This window comes from Aquarana catesbeiana, linkage group LG05 (assembly GCF_042186555.1).
Source record: "Aquarana catesbeiana isolate 2022-GZ linkage group LG05, ASM4218655v1, whole genome shotgun sequence".
In the NCBI taxonomy this organism is placed as follows: domain Eukaryota; kingdom Metazoa; phylum Chordata; class Amphibia; order Anura; family Ranidae; genus Aquarana; species Aquarana catesbeiana.
This window is the reverse complement of record NC_133328.1, coordinates 573,862,731-573,882,076: the sequence shown is the minus strand read 5'-3', so window position 1 is coordinate 573,882,076 and position 19,346 is coordinate 573,862,731. Positions and strand designations below refer to the sequence as shown.

At 49.4% G+C, this 19,346-nt stretch overlaps 1 protein-coding gene and 1 pseudogene across 1 annotated transcript in view; one reads left to right on the top strand and one right to left on the bottom strand.

The window, feature by feature from the left end:
* MTDH (metadherin) overlaps positions 1–9,477 on the bottom strand; it is a 57,013-nt gene extending 47,536 nt beyond the window's left edge. The window contains exon 1 of the mRNA XM_073632016.1: positions 8,891–9,477. Within this exon, the coding sequence (XP_073488117.1) occupies positions 8,891–9,256 (366 nt within the window). The 5' untranslated portion in view covers positions 9,257–9,477. The remainder of the gene's footprint in view (positions 1–8,890) is intronic.
* Positions 9,478–13,969: 4,492 nt separating this feature from the next.
* Positions 13,970–14,054, top strand: LOC141146438 (U2 spliceosomal RNA; annotated as a pseudogene).
* Positions 14,055–19,346: the final 5,292 nt, after the last annotated feature.

The window sequence follows — 19,346 nt, the reverse complement described above, 5'->3', positions numbered from 1 at the left end:
TTCAGCTGAACTCGCACGGCTTCATTCCCACAGCTCAGTGTGAACCTGGGCTAAAAGCCAGTGATCAGTCACCAGGGAGTTAACCATGATTAGTCTGGCAGATAACTGGGGGTGGGGGGTGGGAGGGTCTCACTCGGGGTCAATAGGACATGAGTGGTCAGCACAGCAGCTAACAAATGGCTTGCCATGTGGGCAATGCCTCACTTCACTTTCCTCTGTGTACAGAATAGAAGATCCATTAACTTTCAGAGCTGTCAGAATTGCCCATATGCTAAACACTCTGGTTTAGTGTGTGAGAAGCTCTCAGTTTTTGGCTGCAGAGAGCCATACTTGGTGGAGGGGTTTGGGTTCCTGGAGGTCTGGGCTGACTTCTCAGTCGGTCACCAGTACTATAGAAGGAACGGACTGCACCTAAATGAGAAGGGTACAGATCTGCTGGGAGTAAAGATGGCCAAAAAGTTAGAGGGGTTTTTAAAACTAGGCGTCCCTGGTGGTGGGGGGGGGGGGGGGTTGGTCCAGAGGCAGAGATAGTCAGCCCGAAACATAGTCCAAAGGGTAGTACTGGGGCATTAGTGGTAGTTTAACTAAAGCACGTAAACTCAAGGTAAGTATAGTAACAAGTCCTAGCTGCAATCTCGGAACACCCAATAAGGATAGTATTCGGACGGACTAAACTACATGGCATATTCACCAAAGCCAGGAGACAAGACAAGATGGGTGAACTAGAGATACTGTTGTACGAGGAGGATTTGGATTTTGTGGGAATTTCAGAGACCTGGTTCAAAAGCTCTGATTGGCTGGCAACCATTCAAGGGTATTCCCTTTATCACAGGGATGGAGAGGCATAGGTCTGTCTTGAGTGGATCGAATGGCAGGCGAGTGTCAGCGGACACATCTCCGCTGACATCCGCCTGCCCATAGGAGTCAATGGATGGCCTGCTCGGAACCGCCTGAAAAACGGACAGGGAGATCCGAGTGGGCTTATCGTGTGAAAAGGGCTTTACAGCGATAGGCTGAAAAAACACTCAACTCTCTCTAGTTCAACCAATAGAACTAAATAGTTCAGCCCTTCAGAAACTTTATGAAATACTCTGATGCCTCCTCTGAACCAGGCAGTTTAGAAGTTCCATCCAATAAACTAATGTTAATGAAGAGCCTCCCCTGTAGATGTATACAGGACACAATGTACAGAGCAGTGCAGAGTTCTGACCACAGGGCTATGTACACAGCAATCAGATCAAAGGAATGGACAGCAACCAGATTGCAGCAGAAAGCCATCTGGATAATGACAAATTGTTGCACATGGCTGTCATACTAAAGGCCAGAGAGGTTTTATACACCATGTAGAGACTTGTGGACCGATTTTTTGTTAAAATATTAGAAATACAGTATCTCACAAAAGTGAGTACACCCCTCACATTCATGTAAATATTTTATTATATCTTTTCATGCGACAACACTGAAGAAATTACACTTTGTTACAATGTAAAGTAGTGAGTGTACAGCTTGTATAACCGTGTCAATTTGCTGTCCTCTCAAATAACTCAACACACAGCCATTAATGTCTAAACCACTGGCAACAAAAGTGAGTACACCCCTAAGTGAAAATGAATTCATTGGGCCCAATTAGCCATTTTCCCTCCCCAGTGTCATGTGACTCGTTAGTGTTACAAGGTCTCAGGTGTGAATGGGGAGCAGGTGTGTTAAATTTAGTGCTATCACTCTCACTCTGTCATACTGGTCACTGGAAGTTCAACATGGCACCTCATGGCAAAGAACTCTGAGGATGTGAAAAAAAGAATTGTTGCTCTACATAAAGATGGCCTAGGCTATAAGAAGACTGAGCTGCAGCACGGTGGCCAAGATCATACAGCGGTTTAACAGGACAGGTTCCACTCAGAACAGGCCTCGCCATGGTCAACCAAAGTTGTGCGCACATGCTCAGCATGATATCCAGAGGTTGTCTTTGGGAAATAGATGTACAAGTGCTGCCAGCATTGCTGCAGAGGTTGAAGGGGTGGGGGGGTCAGCCTGTCAGTGCTCAGACCATACGCCGCACACTGCATCAAATTGGTCTGCATGGCTGTCGTCCCAGAAGGGGATGATGCACAAGAAAGCCCGCAAACAGTTTGCTGAAGACAAGCAGACTAAGCACATGGATTACTGGAACCATGTCCTGTGGTCTGATGAGACAAAGAAACTTATTTGGTTCAGATGGTGTCAAGCGTGTGTGGCGGCAACCAGGTGAGAAGTACAAAGACAAGTGTGTCTTGCCTACAGTCAAGCATGGTGGTGGGAGTGTCATGGTCTGGGACTGCATGAGTGCTGGCGGCACTGGGGAGCTACAGTTCATTGAGGGAACTTTGAATGCCAACATGTACTGTGACATGCTGAAGCAGAGCATGAAATCCTCCATTCAGAGACTGAGCCGCAGGGCAGTATTCCAACATGATAACGACCCCAAACACACCTCCAAGACGACCACTGCCTTGCTAAAGAAGCTTAGGGTAAAGGTGATGGACTGGCCAAACATGTCTCTGGACCTAAACCCTATTGAACATCTGTGGGGCATCCTCAAACGGAAGGTGGAGGAGCGCAAGGTCTCTAACATCCACCAGCTCTGTGATGTCATCATGGAGGAGTGGAAGAGGACTCCAGTGGCAACCTGTGAAGCTCTGGTGAACTCCATGCCCAAGAGGGTTAAGGCAGTGCTGGAAAATAATGGTAGCCTCACAATATATTGACACTTTGGGCCAAATTTGAACATTTTCACTTAGGGGTGTACTCACTTTTGTTGCCAGCGGTTTAGACATTAATGGCTGTGTGTTGAGTTATTTTGAGGGGACAGCAAATGTACACTGTTATACAAGCTGTACACTCAATACTTTACATTGTAGCAAAGTGTCATTTCTTCAGTGTTGTCACATTAAAAGATATAATAAAATATTTACAAAAATGTGAGGGGTGTACTCACTTTGTCAGATACTGTACATTACACTTCATAATATAGGAGGTTTACACAAAAAAAAAAAAAAAAAAAATCTGAATTACGGGTCCCTTAAATCCTGACTGGAGCTCAACACTAACACTACATTTCTATAAATGCGACTGACATATCAGCTCGCCAGTTATTTTTTACACAGGGGCTCAGTTCACACTAGTGTGGTCTGTGCATTACAGTCGCAGGAATCACATTGATTCCAGCAACCACCCGTAGCTGAATCGCGCTGCTCTTGTAAGATGTGTGGGGCTTCCATTCATTCTGAATGGCACTTCCACGCATCTCAGCCCCAGCACAATCGTGGGGGCGGGAACTGCAGGGAAACCACATGGTCAAAAAGAAGATGCGGTTTTCCTGCGGCCACATCATTTTCAAAAAAGTGCATGCATCTAATAAACAGTTCAAATCTCAGCCAGTTCAGCAGGGACTGGCTGAGATTCGATCCATCTATGGGCAGGCTGAATGTATCTAAATTGATTGGATTTCCAGCATGCTATTACTGCCAGCAGCTATAGCAGCTAGCAATAATCACGGTTTTCTCAGCAGGGACGGCTCTCTGAATACCCCCCAGGAGGATACAATGGGTCTTTGGGATTCCCCTACTGTAACTGACTGTGTTGATGGGGAAATTGAGGGATCTTCTTTCCTGCAACCAAAATCATATCATCTATGGCCTGGCCTGCCGTAGGTTTCACTCATGCAAGCAACTGCAGTGAGAATGAGCAATTCTTGCTGGTGAAGAAACTAGCTGCATGCACGGTGTGTGAATGGCTGCGACACAAGAAGGCCGATACCCTGTAGAAATGAATGGCTGGTGCTGCCACTGTTTGCATGTAACCGCTGAGCTCAGTGATTACGGCTCTGACTGACCCTGGGTGCAGACAGTTTACTTCCAGGGACAGCATTTGGAAGCACTATATGGACAGTTTGTTTGGGGTCATAGCACTGCTGAGTCTAGAGGTGGCATTTAGCTGTAAGCTCCAATGAGTGGGGCCCTCTGATCCCTCTTGTGTTGAATTGTACAAATTTTATAAAGTGCTGTGCAAACTGTTGGCGTTATATAAATCCTATATAATAATCTAAACGCAGCAGCCTATCTGCCCTCATTGGCCTGTCTGAATTGTCAGCCTGCAGCTTTGTTTTAGCTACAGATCTCCACAGAGATCAATGAGGAGGCCTCCTGAAAATATCAAATAGTGCTGACAAATCTTAGGGGATCTTAAGCTGGCCTTAGATGGTGCGATTTTCTTTCCTCAACTACAGGTTGGTGAAAAGAAAATTGCTTGATTTCCCCATCAACACTGACACTGTTGATGGGGGAATCCCTCCCGAGGAGCTACTGTGTTCTCCTGGCGGAGGGGCGGGGGGGGGGGACGACACACACAAGGATTGATTTACTAAAACTGAAGTGCACAAAATCTGGTGCAGCTCTGCATGGTAGCCAAACAGCCTCTAACTTCAGCTTGTTCAATAAGTTTTGACAAAAAAAAAAAAAAAAAAAAAAAAAAAAACAAATCTGGAAGCTGCACCTGATTTTGCACTCTCCAGTTTTAGTGAACCAACCCCAGTGTGTTAATTGCTAGAGGCTTTAGCTGCTGGCAATGATCACATAAATACTCTGACAGGCTGCTTGTACCCAAGTTGATGGATGGATTTTTACATGGATGAAATCTTGGCCGGTCCCTGCTAAACTGGCAAATGTATGAAAAAATGTATGAAGTGTACAAAACCTACGCTTCATTCATAGCAAAGTACAGCATCATGATGTTATTCCTATCTGCACAGAGCAGAGCCTTACCTCCTCTTGGGTCCCTCACCAGAGCTCCTGGCCCCATTCTCTTGTCAAGTGCCCCAAAGCAAGCAGCTTGCAATGGTGGCATCCAAGCAGGCGTGCCCTCGAGTCGCTGCTCTGTGTCCATTCAGACGTGGAGTCCCGGCTCGGCCCCACCCCCCTCCTTATTGGCTGTGACTGACAGCGGCGGGAGCCAATGATCTCATGCACATCGCTGGATCAAGGTATGTATTAGGGGAGCAGCACGCTTAACATTTACCCTGATGCATAGAATGTATTAAAGTATAAAATATCCAGCCTTTAGAACCACTGCACATGTATACCTCCAGCTGCTGCCTTTCCTGCTAAAGGGGGAAGGGCTGAGGGATGGTAAAATCATGGTTTAACCAAGTACTGCCCTCTATCGTCACTACCTTAACCCTAGCCTGGTACACACTGTTAATCTGATGTTAGTACAGTGATCTCCCCTGCTGAGTTATTGTGTTCTGGGGGGGGGGGGGGGGGGGGTTTTGGGGTCATGCCCCTTTGACAGAAGCCGGACATTCAGCCAGCTTTTGCAGTTCACACGGGCCGAATGTCAGCTGGTTTCTATGGAACCGGCTGATACCACCTGATATTCAGCCCTTAACCACTTGCCGACCGCCACATGTACATCGGCAGAAAGGCTTGGCTGCGCAAATGGGCGTACTTGCAAGTCCCTTTGAATTTGTCACCGTGTGAGTGTGATTGTGGGTCCCGTGGACTCGATATCTGCGGAGATACCCGCGATCGTCTCACAGAGCTGAAGAACGGGGAGATGCTGATGTAAACAAGGATTTCCCCGTTCTGCCTAATGACAGGACACTGATCACAGATCCCTGTAATCGGGGTAGCGGTGATCAGTGATGTGTCACACATAGCCCCTCCCCCCACACAGTTAGAATCACTCCCTAGGCACACTTAACCCCTACAGCGCCCCCTCCTGGTTAACCTCTTCACTGCCAGTCACATTTACACAGTAATCAATGCATTTTTAATCGCATTGACTGCTGTATAAATGTAAATGGTACCAAAATAGCGCCAAAAGTGTCCGATCTGTCAGTCACAATGTTGCAGTCACGATATAAAAAAAAAAAAAAAAAAAAAACAAAAACGCTGATCAATCACCACCATTACTAGCAGAAAAAAATTATTAATAAAAATGCCATAAATCTATCCCCTATTTTGTAGATGCTATAACTTTTGCGCAAACCAAACGCTTATTGCGATTTTTTTTACCAAAAATATGTAGAATACGTAGCGGCCTAAACTGAGAAAAAAAATGTTTTTTTATATATTTTTTGGGGGGGGGGATATTTATTATAACAAAAAGTAAAAGATATTGCTTTTTTTTCCAAAATTGTCGCTCTTTTTTGTTTATAAATAAAAACTGCAGAGGCAATCAAATACCACCAAAAGAAAGCTCTATTTGTGGGGGAAAAAAGGACATCAATTTTGTTTGGGTACAGTGTCGCACGACCGCGCAATTGTCAGTTAAAGCGATGCAGTGCTGAATCGCAAAAAGTGCTCTGGTCTTTGGCCAGCAAATGGTCCGGGGCTGAACTGGTTAAGGCTCGGTTCACACCAGTGCGATTCCTGTGCGCTTTCCCAGATCGCATAGAACTCACCGGTGGTTCACGCTGCAGGTGTCAAAAGAAAGTGAACGACACCCCCAGACCGGCTTGCAGATCACAGTACAAACTTGTCAAATGGTGCAGCAATCAGATTGTATAGGTGTGAACACCCATGTGATCCGATTCCAGTGCGGACCATTCTGGAGCAAATCTGATGCAACTTCAGCCAGTTTGTATGGCTGAATTTGAATGGCACAGACATCACATGTGATCTGCAGTGTGGTGCGAATCACATGCGATGTCGAACGACGCACTAGTGTGAACCCAGGCTAAGATGATTCACTCGTCAATTTGTATTCCCCCCCAGCTGCTTGTGTAAATGAGCCCTAATGGGGGAGCACCTGTAGATCTCCCCACGTCGGTGTAATGTATGGGTCTGCCACATGGGATGCAGATTGCCTCGAGGGAACAGGTGACATGGTTCTCCATGAAGGTGATTGTACAGTGTATGGCCAGCTTTTAGGCAGACCATTGATATAAACAGTCTGATCGTACAATCTGCTTTAATATGACAACAACTAGCTAAGGTGTGGGTGCACAACCTGTGGTCCTTCAGTTTTTGCAGAACTACAAGTCCCATGATGCATTGCACGCCACTGACAGTTACAAGCATGACTCCCAAAGGCAGAGGCATGATGGGACTTGTAGTTCTATAACAGATGGAGGTTGATCCCCACACATTTTACACTCTGCTTTAGATCTCCCCACACCTGTGTAATAGAAAAGCCTGTTGGGCTGTACAGATCTGGGGGGGGGGTGTATATCTAGGTCTACAGATAGATATCGGGGGGGGGGGGGTATCTAGGTCTACAGATCGGGGGGGGGGGGGGGGATCTAGGTCTACAGATGGGGGGGGGGGGGATCTAGGTCTACAGATCGGGGGGGGGGGGGATCTAGGTCTACAGATCGGGGGGGGGGGATCTAGGTCTACAGATCGGGGGGGGGGGGGGGGATCTAGGTCTACAGATCGGGGGGGGGGGGATCTAGGTCTACAGATCGGGGGGGGGGGGGATCTAGGTCTACAGATCGGGGGGGGGGGGATCTAGGTCTACAGATCGGGGGGGGGGATCTAGGTCTACAGATCGGGGGGGGGGGGGGGGAATCTAGGTCTACAGATCGGGGGGGGGGGGGGGGGGGGATCTAGGTCTACAGATCGGGGGGGGGGGATCTAGGTCTACAGATCGGGGGGGGGGGGGGGATCTAGGTCTACAGATCGGGGGGGGGGGGATCTAGGTCTACAGATCGGGGGGGGGGGGGATCTAGGTCTACAGATCGGGGGGGGGGGGGGGATCTAGGTCTACAGATCGGGGGGGGGGGGGGATCTAGGTCTACAGATCGGGGGGGGGGGGATCTAGGTCTACAGATCGGGGGGGGGGGGGGATCTAGGTCTACAGATCGGGGGGGGGGGGATCTAGGTCTACAGATCGGGGGGGGGGGGGGATCTAGGTCTACAGATCGGGGGGGGGGATCTAGGTCTACAGATCGGGGGGGGGGGGATCTAGGTCTACAGATCGGGGGGGGGGATCTAGGTCTACAGATCGGGGGGGGGGGGATCTAGGTCTACAGATCGGGGGGGGGGGGATCTAGGTCTACAGATCGGGGGGGGGGGGGATCTAGGTCTACAGATCGGGGGGGGGGGGGGATCTAGGTCTACAGATCGGGGGGGGGGGGATCTAGGTCTACAGATCGGGGGGGGGATCTAGGTCTACAGATCGGGGGGGGGATCTAGGTCTACAGATCGGGGGGGGGGGATCTAGGTCTACAGATCGGGGGGGGGGGGATCTAGGTCTACAGATCGGGGGGGGGGGGGGGATCTAGGTCTACAGAACGGGAGGGGGGATCTAGGTCTACAGATCGGGGGGGGGGGGGGGGGGGGGGATCTAGGTCTACAGATCGGGGGGGGGGGGATCTAGGTCTACAGATCGGGGGGGGGGGATCTAGGTCTACAGATCGGGGGGGGGGGATCTAGGTCTACAGATCGGGGGGGGGGGGATCTAGGTCTACAGATCGGGGGGGGGGGGGATCTAGGTCTACAGATCGGGGGGGGGGGGGGGGGATCTAGGTCTACAGATCGGGGGGGGGGTCTAGGTCTACAGATCGGGGGGGGGGGGGGGTCTAGGTCTACAGATCGGGGGGGGGGGATCTAGGTCTACAGATCGGGGGGGGGGGGGATCTAGGTCTACAGATCGGGGGGGGGGGGGTCTAGGTCTACAGATCGGGGGGGGGGGGGGGGGGATCTAGGTCTACAGATATGGGGGGGGGGGTCCTAGGTCTACAGATATCAGGGGGGGTCTAGGTCTACAGATCAAGGGGGGGGTCTAGGTCTACAGATATCGGGGGGGGGGGGGGGTCTAGGTCTACAGATCGGGGGGGGGATCTAGGTCTACAGATCGGGGGGGTCTAGGTCTACAGATCGGGGGATGTCTGTGTACACAGGGCCCTCACCTTGGCCTTGTCGGCCGCCTTCTTCTTGCTCTTCTTCTTGGTCTCCTCCAGCCGTCCGGTCTTGCTGGGCAGAGGAGGGGCGGCCTTGGTGAGGTGGATGGCCGGCTCGGTGTCCTCCGCTGTGGCCGCTCTCCTGGTGGGGGAGCCACGGGACGAGGCGCAGTGTAGCAGCAGGAGGAGGAGCAGCAAAGCCAGGAAGGCCGGCACGGCCAGGAACACCCAGGACGGGTAGAGTTGGGGCTGCAGGCCGAGCTCCACTCCCAGCTCGGTGCGGAGGAGGCCCAGGCCCGAGGTCAGCAACTGCCTCAGACGGGCCGACACCTCCTCGGCATGCTGGGCCGCCGCCTCCTGCCAGCCGGACACCATGGTGGGTGAGGAGCAGCCTTCCCTTCCTTCCTGCCCGGCCCCTGGAACTCCTGCGAGTGTCAGCAGCGGAGAATGAGAGCCGGGGAGGGGAGAACGACTGGAGAAAAGCCGGCTCCGCCCAGGGCCTAACTTCGCAACGTCATCACTCCGGACCACATCCAGGGGAAGGGGGAGACCCGCGACGCCTGCCAGGCAGCTCTGCCTACAGGGCAAGGCGCATGGCAACACCGCCCTGTACTGATTGGACGGTACGGGGAACGTTCCCCAATGGGAACAAGAGCTGAGATCACGTGAGGTTCCGCCTTCCGGGCAGAGCAGCTTGGAAGGTGAACGTCTACGAACAGAAGGCTGGGGCCTGCAGGGAGGGGGTCCGGTCACGTGATTTTGCTCAACTGCTGACGTGGACTCAGCTCGGCGCTATGTGAGGGAAGGAAGTCCCCCGGAATCAAATGTCAACGATCACTACAAAAGTATAAGCGTGAACGTGTGTAATACGCCGCCGAGGGCTGCTTGTAACTTTATCTAGCTTGTGAAAAACATTTTAAACTGCCAGTATGTAACATGGCCGACTAGACACAGGCGTCTTTATATGTGCCCAAAGTACTGCGCCTGCGCAAAAGGCTTGCGTGGACGTCTGTCTTTTTTTTTTTTTTTTTAATTTCAAATAAACTTTATTGAAATAAGTATTTGTGGACACATTCGTTTTCTGTCACAATAAGTTAAAAATCCTAAGGCTAAGTTCACATTGACATTGAAAGTGGGTGTTTGAGGGGCATTTTTAACACAAATAATACAATGGACAGCGCACATTGCTGTTCATAATATCAAAACATGAAGTGTTAGCATCGCATGGTAACCGGCGCGTTTGCAGTGCGGTTGCAGCGCGTTAGTACATTTTGCCCAGTGTGAATTTTAGCTGGTTGTTAAAGCGGTTGTATGCCCAAAAAAACCCTGTAAGGCAAAGGGATAATGAGCTAGAATGCACCACATACTACCTGATTATTTATTTTATTTATTTATTTCAGATACTTATATAGCGCCGTCAATTTACGCAGCGCTTTACATATATATTGTACATTCACATCAGTCCCTAACCCTCAAGGAGCTTACAATCTAAGGTCCCTAATTCACATTCATACATACTAGGGACAATTTAGACAGGATCCAATTAACCTACCAGCATGTCTTTGGAGTGTGGGAGGAAACCAGAGTACCCAGAGAAAACCCACGCAGGCACAGGGAGAACATGCAAACTCCAGGCAGGTAGTGTCGTGGTTGGGATTCGAACCAGATTATGAAATACCTTAGAACGAAGCTCTAAGGGAGGTCACGCTTAGTACTGACAACCCCCCCCTCCCATTCATAGTAATATACTATAATAAAATAATACTTTAAAGATAATTAATAATATAATGCCATAATAAAATAATACTTTAAAAGATAATGTTGTGTCACACTGTGCCCATCTGCAGCCTCGTCAGTGCCCATCAATGCAGCCTCATCAGTGACAACAATGCAGCCTCATCAGTGACAACAATGCAGCCTCACTGTGCCCATTTGCAGCCTCATCAGTGCCAACACTACAGCCTCACTGTGTTAGAGTGCCCACATGTCCCGGATTGCCCGGGATTGTCCCTTAATTTATATTTGTGTCCCGGGCACCTTCATTCCGGGACAATACAGTGTGTATGAAATGAAAAAAAAACACACCGCCACCCTGATAAACATTGCCGAACTGGTTGCTAGGGCCGCCCCACCTCGCGTCTAGCAACCAGTGACATCGGCTGAGCGAGGCTTACCCAGAGCTGCCCTGCACTGAGCAGTGCTCGGAGTCCACCCACCTCCTCTCCTTCTTCGCCTCCGGCCGCAGCAGCAGAGGGAGAGAGCAGCCAGAGCGTCTTCTGTTATCTCCTCCTCCTGAGTCCTGACAGTCCATTCTGCAGTGCTGGTAAGCCAGAATCCACAGCAGCCTGTGCCCAGTGCCAGTCCGGGGGCCGACTACTCCCGCTGCCTGCAGCGCATTGCCATTGCCAGCAGCCTGACTTCTCTCCTCCTGAGCCTCCTCCCGCCCACGAGGGCCGCAATCCGAGCCCCCTTCCTCATTCCACTCCTTGGATCAGTAGACAGTAATGGAGCAGTTAACGCTGGTGTGTTTCCACTCGGAGCTACATTGTGCAGATTGGATGAGCAGCGGAGGGGGGGGTTTCCTGCTGATGATCTCCTCTTATCCTAACTGTCATTCCTCTCTTGATCCTCTCCGCTGCATCATGTCCCAGAAGAGCCACTGCCAGCAGAGATGTGACCACCTCTTCTGGACCCTCTTCCCTCACCTCTGCCTGATCACCTGCCTGGTGCTGTACAGCTTCGCCGGGGCCCCCTTATTCCAATGGCTGGAGGGTCTGCTGGAGGCGACCAATCCGAAGCGGAAGTCCTGCTAGAGAAGCTCTGGTAACGTCTAGCGGGCCGTGAACAGGAACACCAGCGACAGTGAGCCCCCTTATATATTTATATTTGTATATTTTATACACATACGGAGTTATATGTTTTGACTTCACTTGCTGCATGCTTGTTCTAGGGCAGTGACTGAGTATTGAAGCCAAAAACAGCCAGGGAACTGGTATTTTTACCAATGGTGGCCCCTGTGTCTCTTTGCAGGCAAAAAATCCCACTCTTGAGATCTCTATCCTATTAGTAACATGGCCAACAGGTCCCATATATACCAGCCAGACCAGTACAGTACCAGCTAGGTGGCTGCCATGATCACAGTACAGGTCCTCTTTACCCTCTCTGGGGGAGCAGTCAGCTGCGGGGGCCCTTACCAGGTTGGCGTTGTAGGTGTCACACTCACCACCGTTCACTTCTAAAAACTGAGACACAGAGTGTCAATAGTATCCATAGCAACATGTGTCATGGCCTCACTTTTATGGAGATGAAAGTTGCCTGGTAGCAGTCAGTGACAACATTACTTCCTGTTCTGATACCATGGTGATGTGGGGTCACCCATAGCAACCAGATTACTCAATACCAGAGTCAGGGGAGGGGAAGATGGTTCCTGATTGGTTGTTATGGAATAATGCTGTCTACATATTACTGCTTGCCTGTCAGAGCACTGCACAGTGCACCGTAACCTGTAGAAACCTGATTTTAGTTTTGTGGAGGGGAATGGTAATTTAGACAGACAAATGTCTTCTGGACAGGGAGCCACCAGCCGATGGACACGCGTGGGTAGCCGCCCGACTGAGTGCCTCAGCGCGCTTTGCCGGCGGTTCCCATTTAGATCAATGGGCAGGAGCGGTTTAGGAGCGGTGTATACCTGAATGGCTGTTTGGAAATGTGGTCACCCTACACTGTGCCCATCTGCAGCCTCACTGCCCCCACCACCAATCTCATTGCACACAATGTATTGTAGCACACAGTGTTGTACCATGCACACCACTACTTGCCTCATATCCCCCACACTGCTGACCCTGTACACTGTGTACACATTCACACCACCAGGACAATTGAAGAAATTCACCCAATGGCTGGGCATACTCCTACTAATCTAATAATAAAACAATTATGTAATGAGTCTTATATATAATAGTGATCAATCCATGTATACACCCAGAGCCCACACGTGTGGGTACAAATATTCATTCACAGACACAGCTCCTGTGAATTAGTGTGTCGCACACAAGCCATGAGTATAAATACATGATGTCACATGTCCCGCCCCTGTACCTTTCTCCTCCACACCAACAACCCGAGAGCGGCTCAGCGACTGTCGGCGATTTCCGGGTACAGGGGCAAGCCCAATGCCTTCCGCTCACCCAATTAGCGTTCAGGCCGGTCCTCTGGTCTGACTTTGGACCAATGCGGCGCTTTCTACTGCCTGGTTACCATCGCTAGGAGGTTTCTGGTGGATGGAAGCCTGTTTGAGTCCATATTAGTTTTATTTCTGAGCTGTGACATGGTGCTAAGTCCTGTATGATGACAGGTAGCTGATATAGTCCATATCCTGTGGTACCCGGCCCTGCTCCAGGCAGAGTGGCAGTGCAGGCTCAGCCGGGAGATTGTGCCACACTCGCGGGTGTCCGTGAGCCTGCCGTCAAATGCGGGAGTATCCTGCGAATTGCGGGAGACTTGAGATGTCTGTATGTGAGGGGAGAGCAAACGGCAGAAAGTGAAGGAGTGGGGAGAGGGGATGATCGGTGTGATTGGGAAGGTGTACAGACTTCTATTACATGGAGAGAGGGGGAAGTAAAGTTAGAGGACAGTAACAATAGCATAGCAGGTGCCCCTTCCTCCCCCCAGTCCTGGCCCTGCATGTACGGTACCTTCTCTGTGTGTTTCCAGGGATCCGTCTGTGTGCACTGCTGGCTGCCGAGTCTGTCACAGGGAGATGGATGGAGGACATGGACTGCTGCACGGATCTGAGCCTGCCACTGTTCTTCTTCTCCTGCCGATTCCCTCAGCACTTACTTGCTGAAGGAGGCAGGCAGTGTGTGAGCCGATTCACTCCTCCGCCAGCAGCACATGGGCTGAGAGAGCCGGGACTTTAAACTTACTATCAGCAAATGCGGCCAGTGTAAATCCGCATAGGAGCAGAAATAGAAAAAATAGTCCCTCCAGTTAGTCTCCCCGGCTCTCCCGATGACCTTTATGCCCCCCCCCCCAGCCCAGGGGTCCTCTCTTATCAGCAGCCCGGGATAGAGCACTGGATGGATGGCCATCGCTTCTCGGCCTTTTGGCTAAGATCAAGTGTAGGATCTGTTCTTATCAGTTTCCAGAGGAGGCGATGTTGGCCCGACCAATAGTGGGAAGGGCGCATGCAAATCCGATGGTGTAATTGGACCTGGACAGACGGTTGAGGGAAAGTCATCACCTGTTGCCCATGGGGGCTTCAGTGGGCCTACCCAACCAGTCTAGAAAGGACCTCCTGGTGAGGATGGGTGCTGCACATGGGTCTGGCCGGAGGGTCGGGTCCCTGGCCTTCTGGCCTGGATTGTGGTAGCTCTAGCTACGGACAGTTATTCGGGAGAGAATGCTTACTACCCCTTTGAGGGGGGGGGGGAGTGGCTAGTATTTCCCGAATGTAATTAGGTAGGAGTGATGGGAGCGACGGTGGAGCCTGATGGTAAAGGGCTCTCACCAAGCTTCTGGATCTCCACGCCTTTCTGCCTGTGGTGGGGGCTGCTGTGGTCTGGGCTGTGGGTCGGGGTTGAACTTGAAAGCCTATGGAGTAGTGCCCCTGGAGTGGCAGGCCAGGGGTGCCATAGAATCACTGTGTGTGGCAGACACTTTGATTTTGGGCACCAAGGTCACTGCACCATAACACGCTTTTTAAGCACCTGCCTCTTGGGCCGGGCCTTTTGGCTAGGACCAGAGGAATTTTTTATTCCTGGCCGGAGGGCCTGGTCATTGTGTTACACAATGGCCACTTCTTCTCACTCTCCTCCACTATCCTTTTCCCCCACTTTTTATTTATTTTAAACCTATGTAGTCTGGTCACGTCTTGTTTATGTCACGTTTGTCTCACTGTGTGACGAGTAAGGATGCGGGTCCTCGGGCCAGCCCTGAAAGTCTTGGGAAGGGGTGGACATGGCCTTTTGGCTTAGTTCGCCCTCTCTCATGGGGTCTCCCTTCGGGGGAGCCCCACCTAGTACTTGGGTGGGTCCTGTTTCGGCAGGCCCTCCAGAGAACGGGGTCTGTCTGGTTTCGGCCAGATAGACCATTGTAAGTACCTTTGTCCCCGCAGGAGCCTAACGCCCCGGGGGATCAGGGAATTGGCACGTCTGTGTACCCGTGGCACTTTTTTGTGAGCACTCTTTATGTGTGTGCACATTTTTTATGCACCGGGTGAAGTTTTTGGGGTGTGTTTTGCACGCCATAGGCTAAAAAAAAAAAAAAAAAAAAAAAAAAGTTGGCCACCTACCTGTATGCATGCTGGGCAACGATTGCCCTGGGCACTCCACTGACCAATCCTGTGTTCTATGGGCTAGATAGCAGCAGGCGGGGAGGTGTACAGGAGAGTCTGATGGCCGGCCAGCCAACTCAGAGATGCTGAATTCTTGTGTTCCACCACCATGGGCTCTGTGCAGTTGAAGGGAAAAAAACTTACATTTAAATGCCCATCATTGCAGCCTTCTCAGTGCAGCCTTGCCCCAGTGCAGCCATGTCAGTGCAGCCATGTCAGTGCAGCCTTGTCAGTGCAGCCTTGTCAGTGCAGCCATGTCAGTGCAGCCATGTCAGTGCAGCCTTCCCCAGTGCAGCCTTCCCCAGTGCAGCCTTGTCAGTGCAGACTTCCCCAGTGCAGCCTTGTCAGTGCAGCCTTCCCCAGTGCAGCCTTGTCAGTGCAGCCTTCCCCAGTGCAGCCTTGTCAGTGCAGTCTTCCCCAGTGCAGCCTTCCCCCATTGCAGCCGTCGATCCCCTGTCCCTGCCATATTGGGCTTCAAAATCGCCGACCGCGATTTGAAAATGGCGCCGCCGGCGCCGAAATACACAGAGCCGGTCCTCGGCTCTTTCCGGCGGCTCTCGTCATTTTCGGCTCCACTCGTAGTCTCGAGCGGAGCTATCCGAACCTAGCCGAGTAGGTTCGGATAGCTCCGCTCGGGACTACGAGTGGAGCCGAAAATGAACGAGAGCCGCCGGAAAGAGCCGAGGACCGGCTCTGTGTATTTCGGCGCCGGCGGCGCCATTTTCAAATCGCGGTTGGCGATTTTGAAGTTTTGACACCACGGGATCGCAGGGGATCGTATAACACGCACCTGCGACTTTCCCCTGATTTTAAGGGGAAAAAAGTGCGTGTTATACGCCGATAAATACGGTATATATATATCTCTATATATAGGTATATATATCTATAGATATATATATCTATAGATATATATGTATATATATCTATATCTATATATATATATATATATCTCTATAGATATATATACCTATATATATAATGGATTTGGATTTGACCACAGGTTTATCTTATTTCTATTGAATAGTGCAGGCCAGTGACCAGACCTGAACCTGTAAGCTCTCCTACATCCAGGGCCAGCACCACCATAGGGCCTCTTAGGCAGCCACCTCAGGACACAATGATAGGAAAAGGGGGGGGCAGTACATTTTTCTTGGAATTCAGATTTTTAACTGTGCTGCAGACATGTGTTTTTTAACACACTCCCAGCCGGAAGTGTGTGTACTTTTGTAAAGCCAACTGTCAGCTTTCAATGTGGAAGTGATACAAGCGACTTTGAAGCCGCCGATCACTTCCACAACTGCCAATCTGCCGCTCCCTCGTCATGTGGGAAAGGAAAGCAAGCTGGGACTTTATATGAGGCATGCCATGTCAAAATAGGATCAATACATGAAAAAAATTACAATGCAAGATTTATTGTTGCACATACAAGTTCATGTCACATTCTAAAGAGAAACATTATATCAAGTATATAGGTAGTCACATGACTTATGCCGGCCATACACTGTTCAAATTTCTAAAGAATTTTCTTTGGAAAATCGTATCAAAGAATTTTCGTACAAATTTCGCACCATTAGTGGGCTGCAGCAAGGGCCGATTTTTTGTGCCGCAATCAAATTTGAGGAATCGGACATGTTGGAAATTTTTTGAAAAAGAACGATTCTCTAATCAATGATGGGAGAATCGTGCGAGAAATGTAATAAGCAAAGAAAATTTATGAAGAGAAAAGAAGATTCCCAGCCACGAAAATTCTTTTCTGTAGCAACATGAGGTGAAATTGAAGACTTGGTCGGCCGAATTTCGAAAATCAATGGTGGCACCATCAGATCACAAAAAAAACGAACTTTCTGATTTTGAAAAGGAAAATTTGTTCGAAATTCGACCATGTATGGCCTGCTTTACACTAAAAAATACTGCTTATAACATACAATACAATAGGTATAAACAATATACATGAAAAAATATTAATATGAATAATATAACCAAATATCGCTTGACATCTGGTATCACTCAACGCATTTCTTGGCATTTCAGCCATTCATCAGGAGTGTAATGATGTAATATACTATAAAGAAACGTAGATATTGATAGTTAAAGATGTCCTCTGGAAAAAGAAGATTTCAGCAATATATACTTCAATGAAATAGGGACAAAAGAATAAGTTAATAACTTACTGCACAGCCTCAAGGCTGGACCCGATGTCTGCACAGGAGAGTGGGGATATTGGGTGGGATATCTCCCCTGGGGCTGAGACATGGAACCCCCCAAGGACCGGGGAAAGCAGACAAGGGACCACAAGGTGGTCATAGCATGATCCAATGTGGTCTGTGTGCAGGTAACATGCATCGTGATCTGTGAGAAATAAGTGGGAGAATATCAATGATAAGGTGTTGGTTAGTGAAGGTGTGGAAGTATAAGAGTGTAAAAATGTCTCTATGTATTCCCACAGGGGGATAACATGAGAGTGAATGTGTGATGAAACCAAAATAAAATGTGCCAAAAAACAGAACTCACGGTAGAATGTAAATGGAAGAAGAAATAGCCCCACTGTGGTTCTATACATGTTATGTGTAAGCCCGCTCAGGTCTACATGTGCTGTCTTGTGAATGAAGCAAGCAAATGAACCACCAAACATCCCAGGTCACATTGTACTCCCCGTCCGAGGCGGGGCCCCATCAACGTCATGCCTGATTGGCCATACAGCATGAGGGAGGCGGGAAGAGAGAGCCCCACTGCACACAGTGGAGCCGCCATACAGCGTGCTTTCATCTGTCCCGCCCACAGCCACAGATGGAAATAGAGCGTCGGAGACATCAGTGGCGCAGGAGGCCGGACCCCGCCCCCACGTCAAATGAGGGGGAGGAACGGACTGACGCACATCGCAGCCCCAGGGATGGAGAAAAACCCAGCCCCCATCAGACCTCGTCATGTTTACTGCGTTCCGCTGTTCCACCTGCAGGCACCGGAAAGATGTCGCTGGCAAGGGCGGCAGAAGCTCAACAAACATCCGTCCACTGAGCCCCCCTCCTGTGCCCAGACCAGGAAGTGACATGTATGACACGTCACCAGTGCTGTCATTCCTGGACCGGCGCTGTCATTCTCCGAGATTAGTGTCCAGGGAAGTGGCTGATGGAACATGATGTGTGTTCCATCAGCTGCAGTGGAGTACAGAGGAGACATCCAGGGTCTAATATAAGGTGACCAGAGTTTTAAAATGAAATCCAGGGAAATATTTATTTATTTTTCAATTGGAAAACGGTAAACTATTTTATAACCATGTGCTATGTGTTTATGGTATGATTGTATATATATATTATTTCTCACATTTCGTCCATGAGATTAAAAAAAAAAAAAAAGATACTTCTTAGAAATTTTTGGGATATGACTACCAAATGTTATGAACAGAAGACAGAGAAAAAACTTGGAGGGCAGTATGAGGCCCCAAGATTCAAATCCAATCCAGGCAGGGGCGGCTCCAGACAATGTTTTTTTGGGTGCTATGGTGGTGCTTGAGGTACAAGTGAGGGTTCTAATGCGGCGCGCTACTGCACACCTGTGGGAGTGGCCAGCAAGTGGCGGTTTCTTCATGGCACACAATGGTGATCAGTATGTCCTGGCCTCTTTATACCAATAAAAAGCCAAAAAATGCAGCACAACCCTACACTTCCTTTATACAATTCTACACATGGACTTATAAGTGCAATGGTAAAACCTATAAATGAATATCCAGTTCAAATCAACCAATGTATTACATAATAGTAGTGATGGTGTCACCCCCTCTGCAAAAATATTTTGAGAATTTGCAAAGCAAATAATGGTAAAACCCCTTACATACAAAAATAATAACAGAGACGCAAATCAACCTGTGTATTAGAACATAGTAGTGATGGTGTCACCCTCCCTGCAAAAGGTAAGAAATATCACAGAACTGCAATGTGCAAATAGTGGTGAAACCCCCTATATATAATAATAATAAAATGTACACTTGATGTACATATTTTACATTTTATTATTATCAGTAACAATAAGTGTAACTGATCCCAGCGCTCCAAGGATTTAAGAATGAAGCACTATAGCAGCTATTATAAAAGTACAACATATAAAAAAGAAATATGCATAAAAATAGCAGCATTA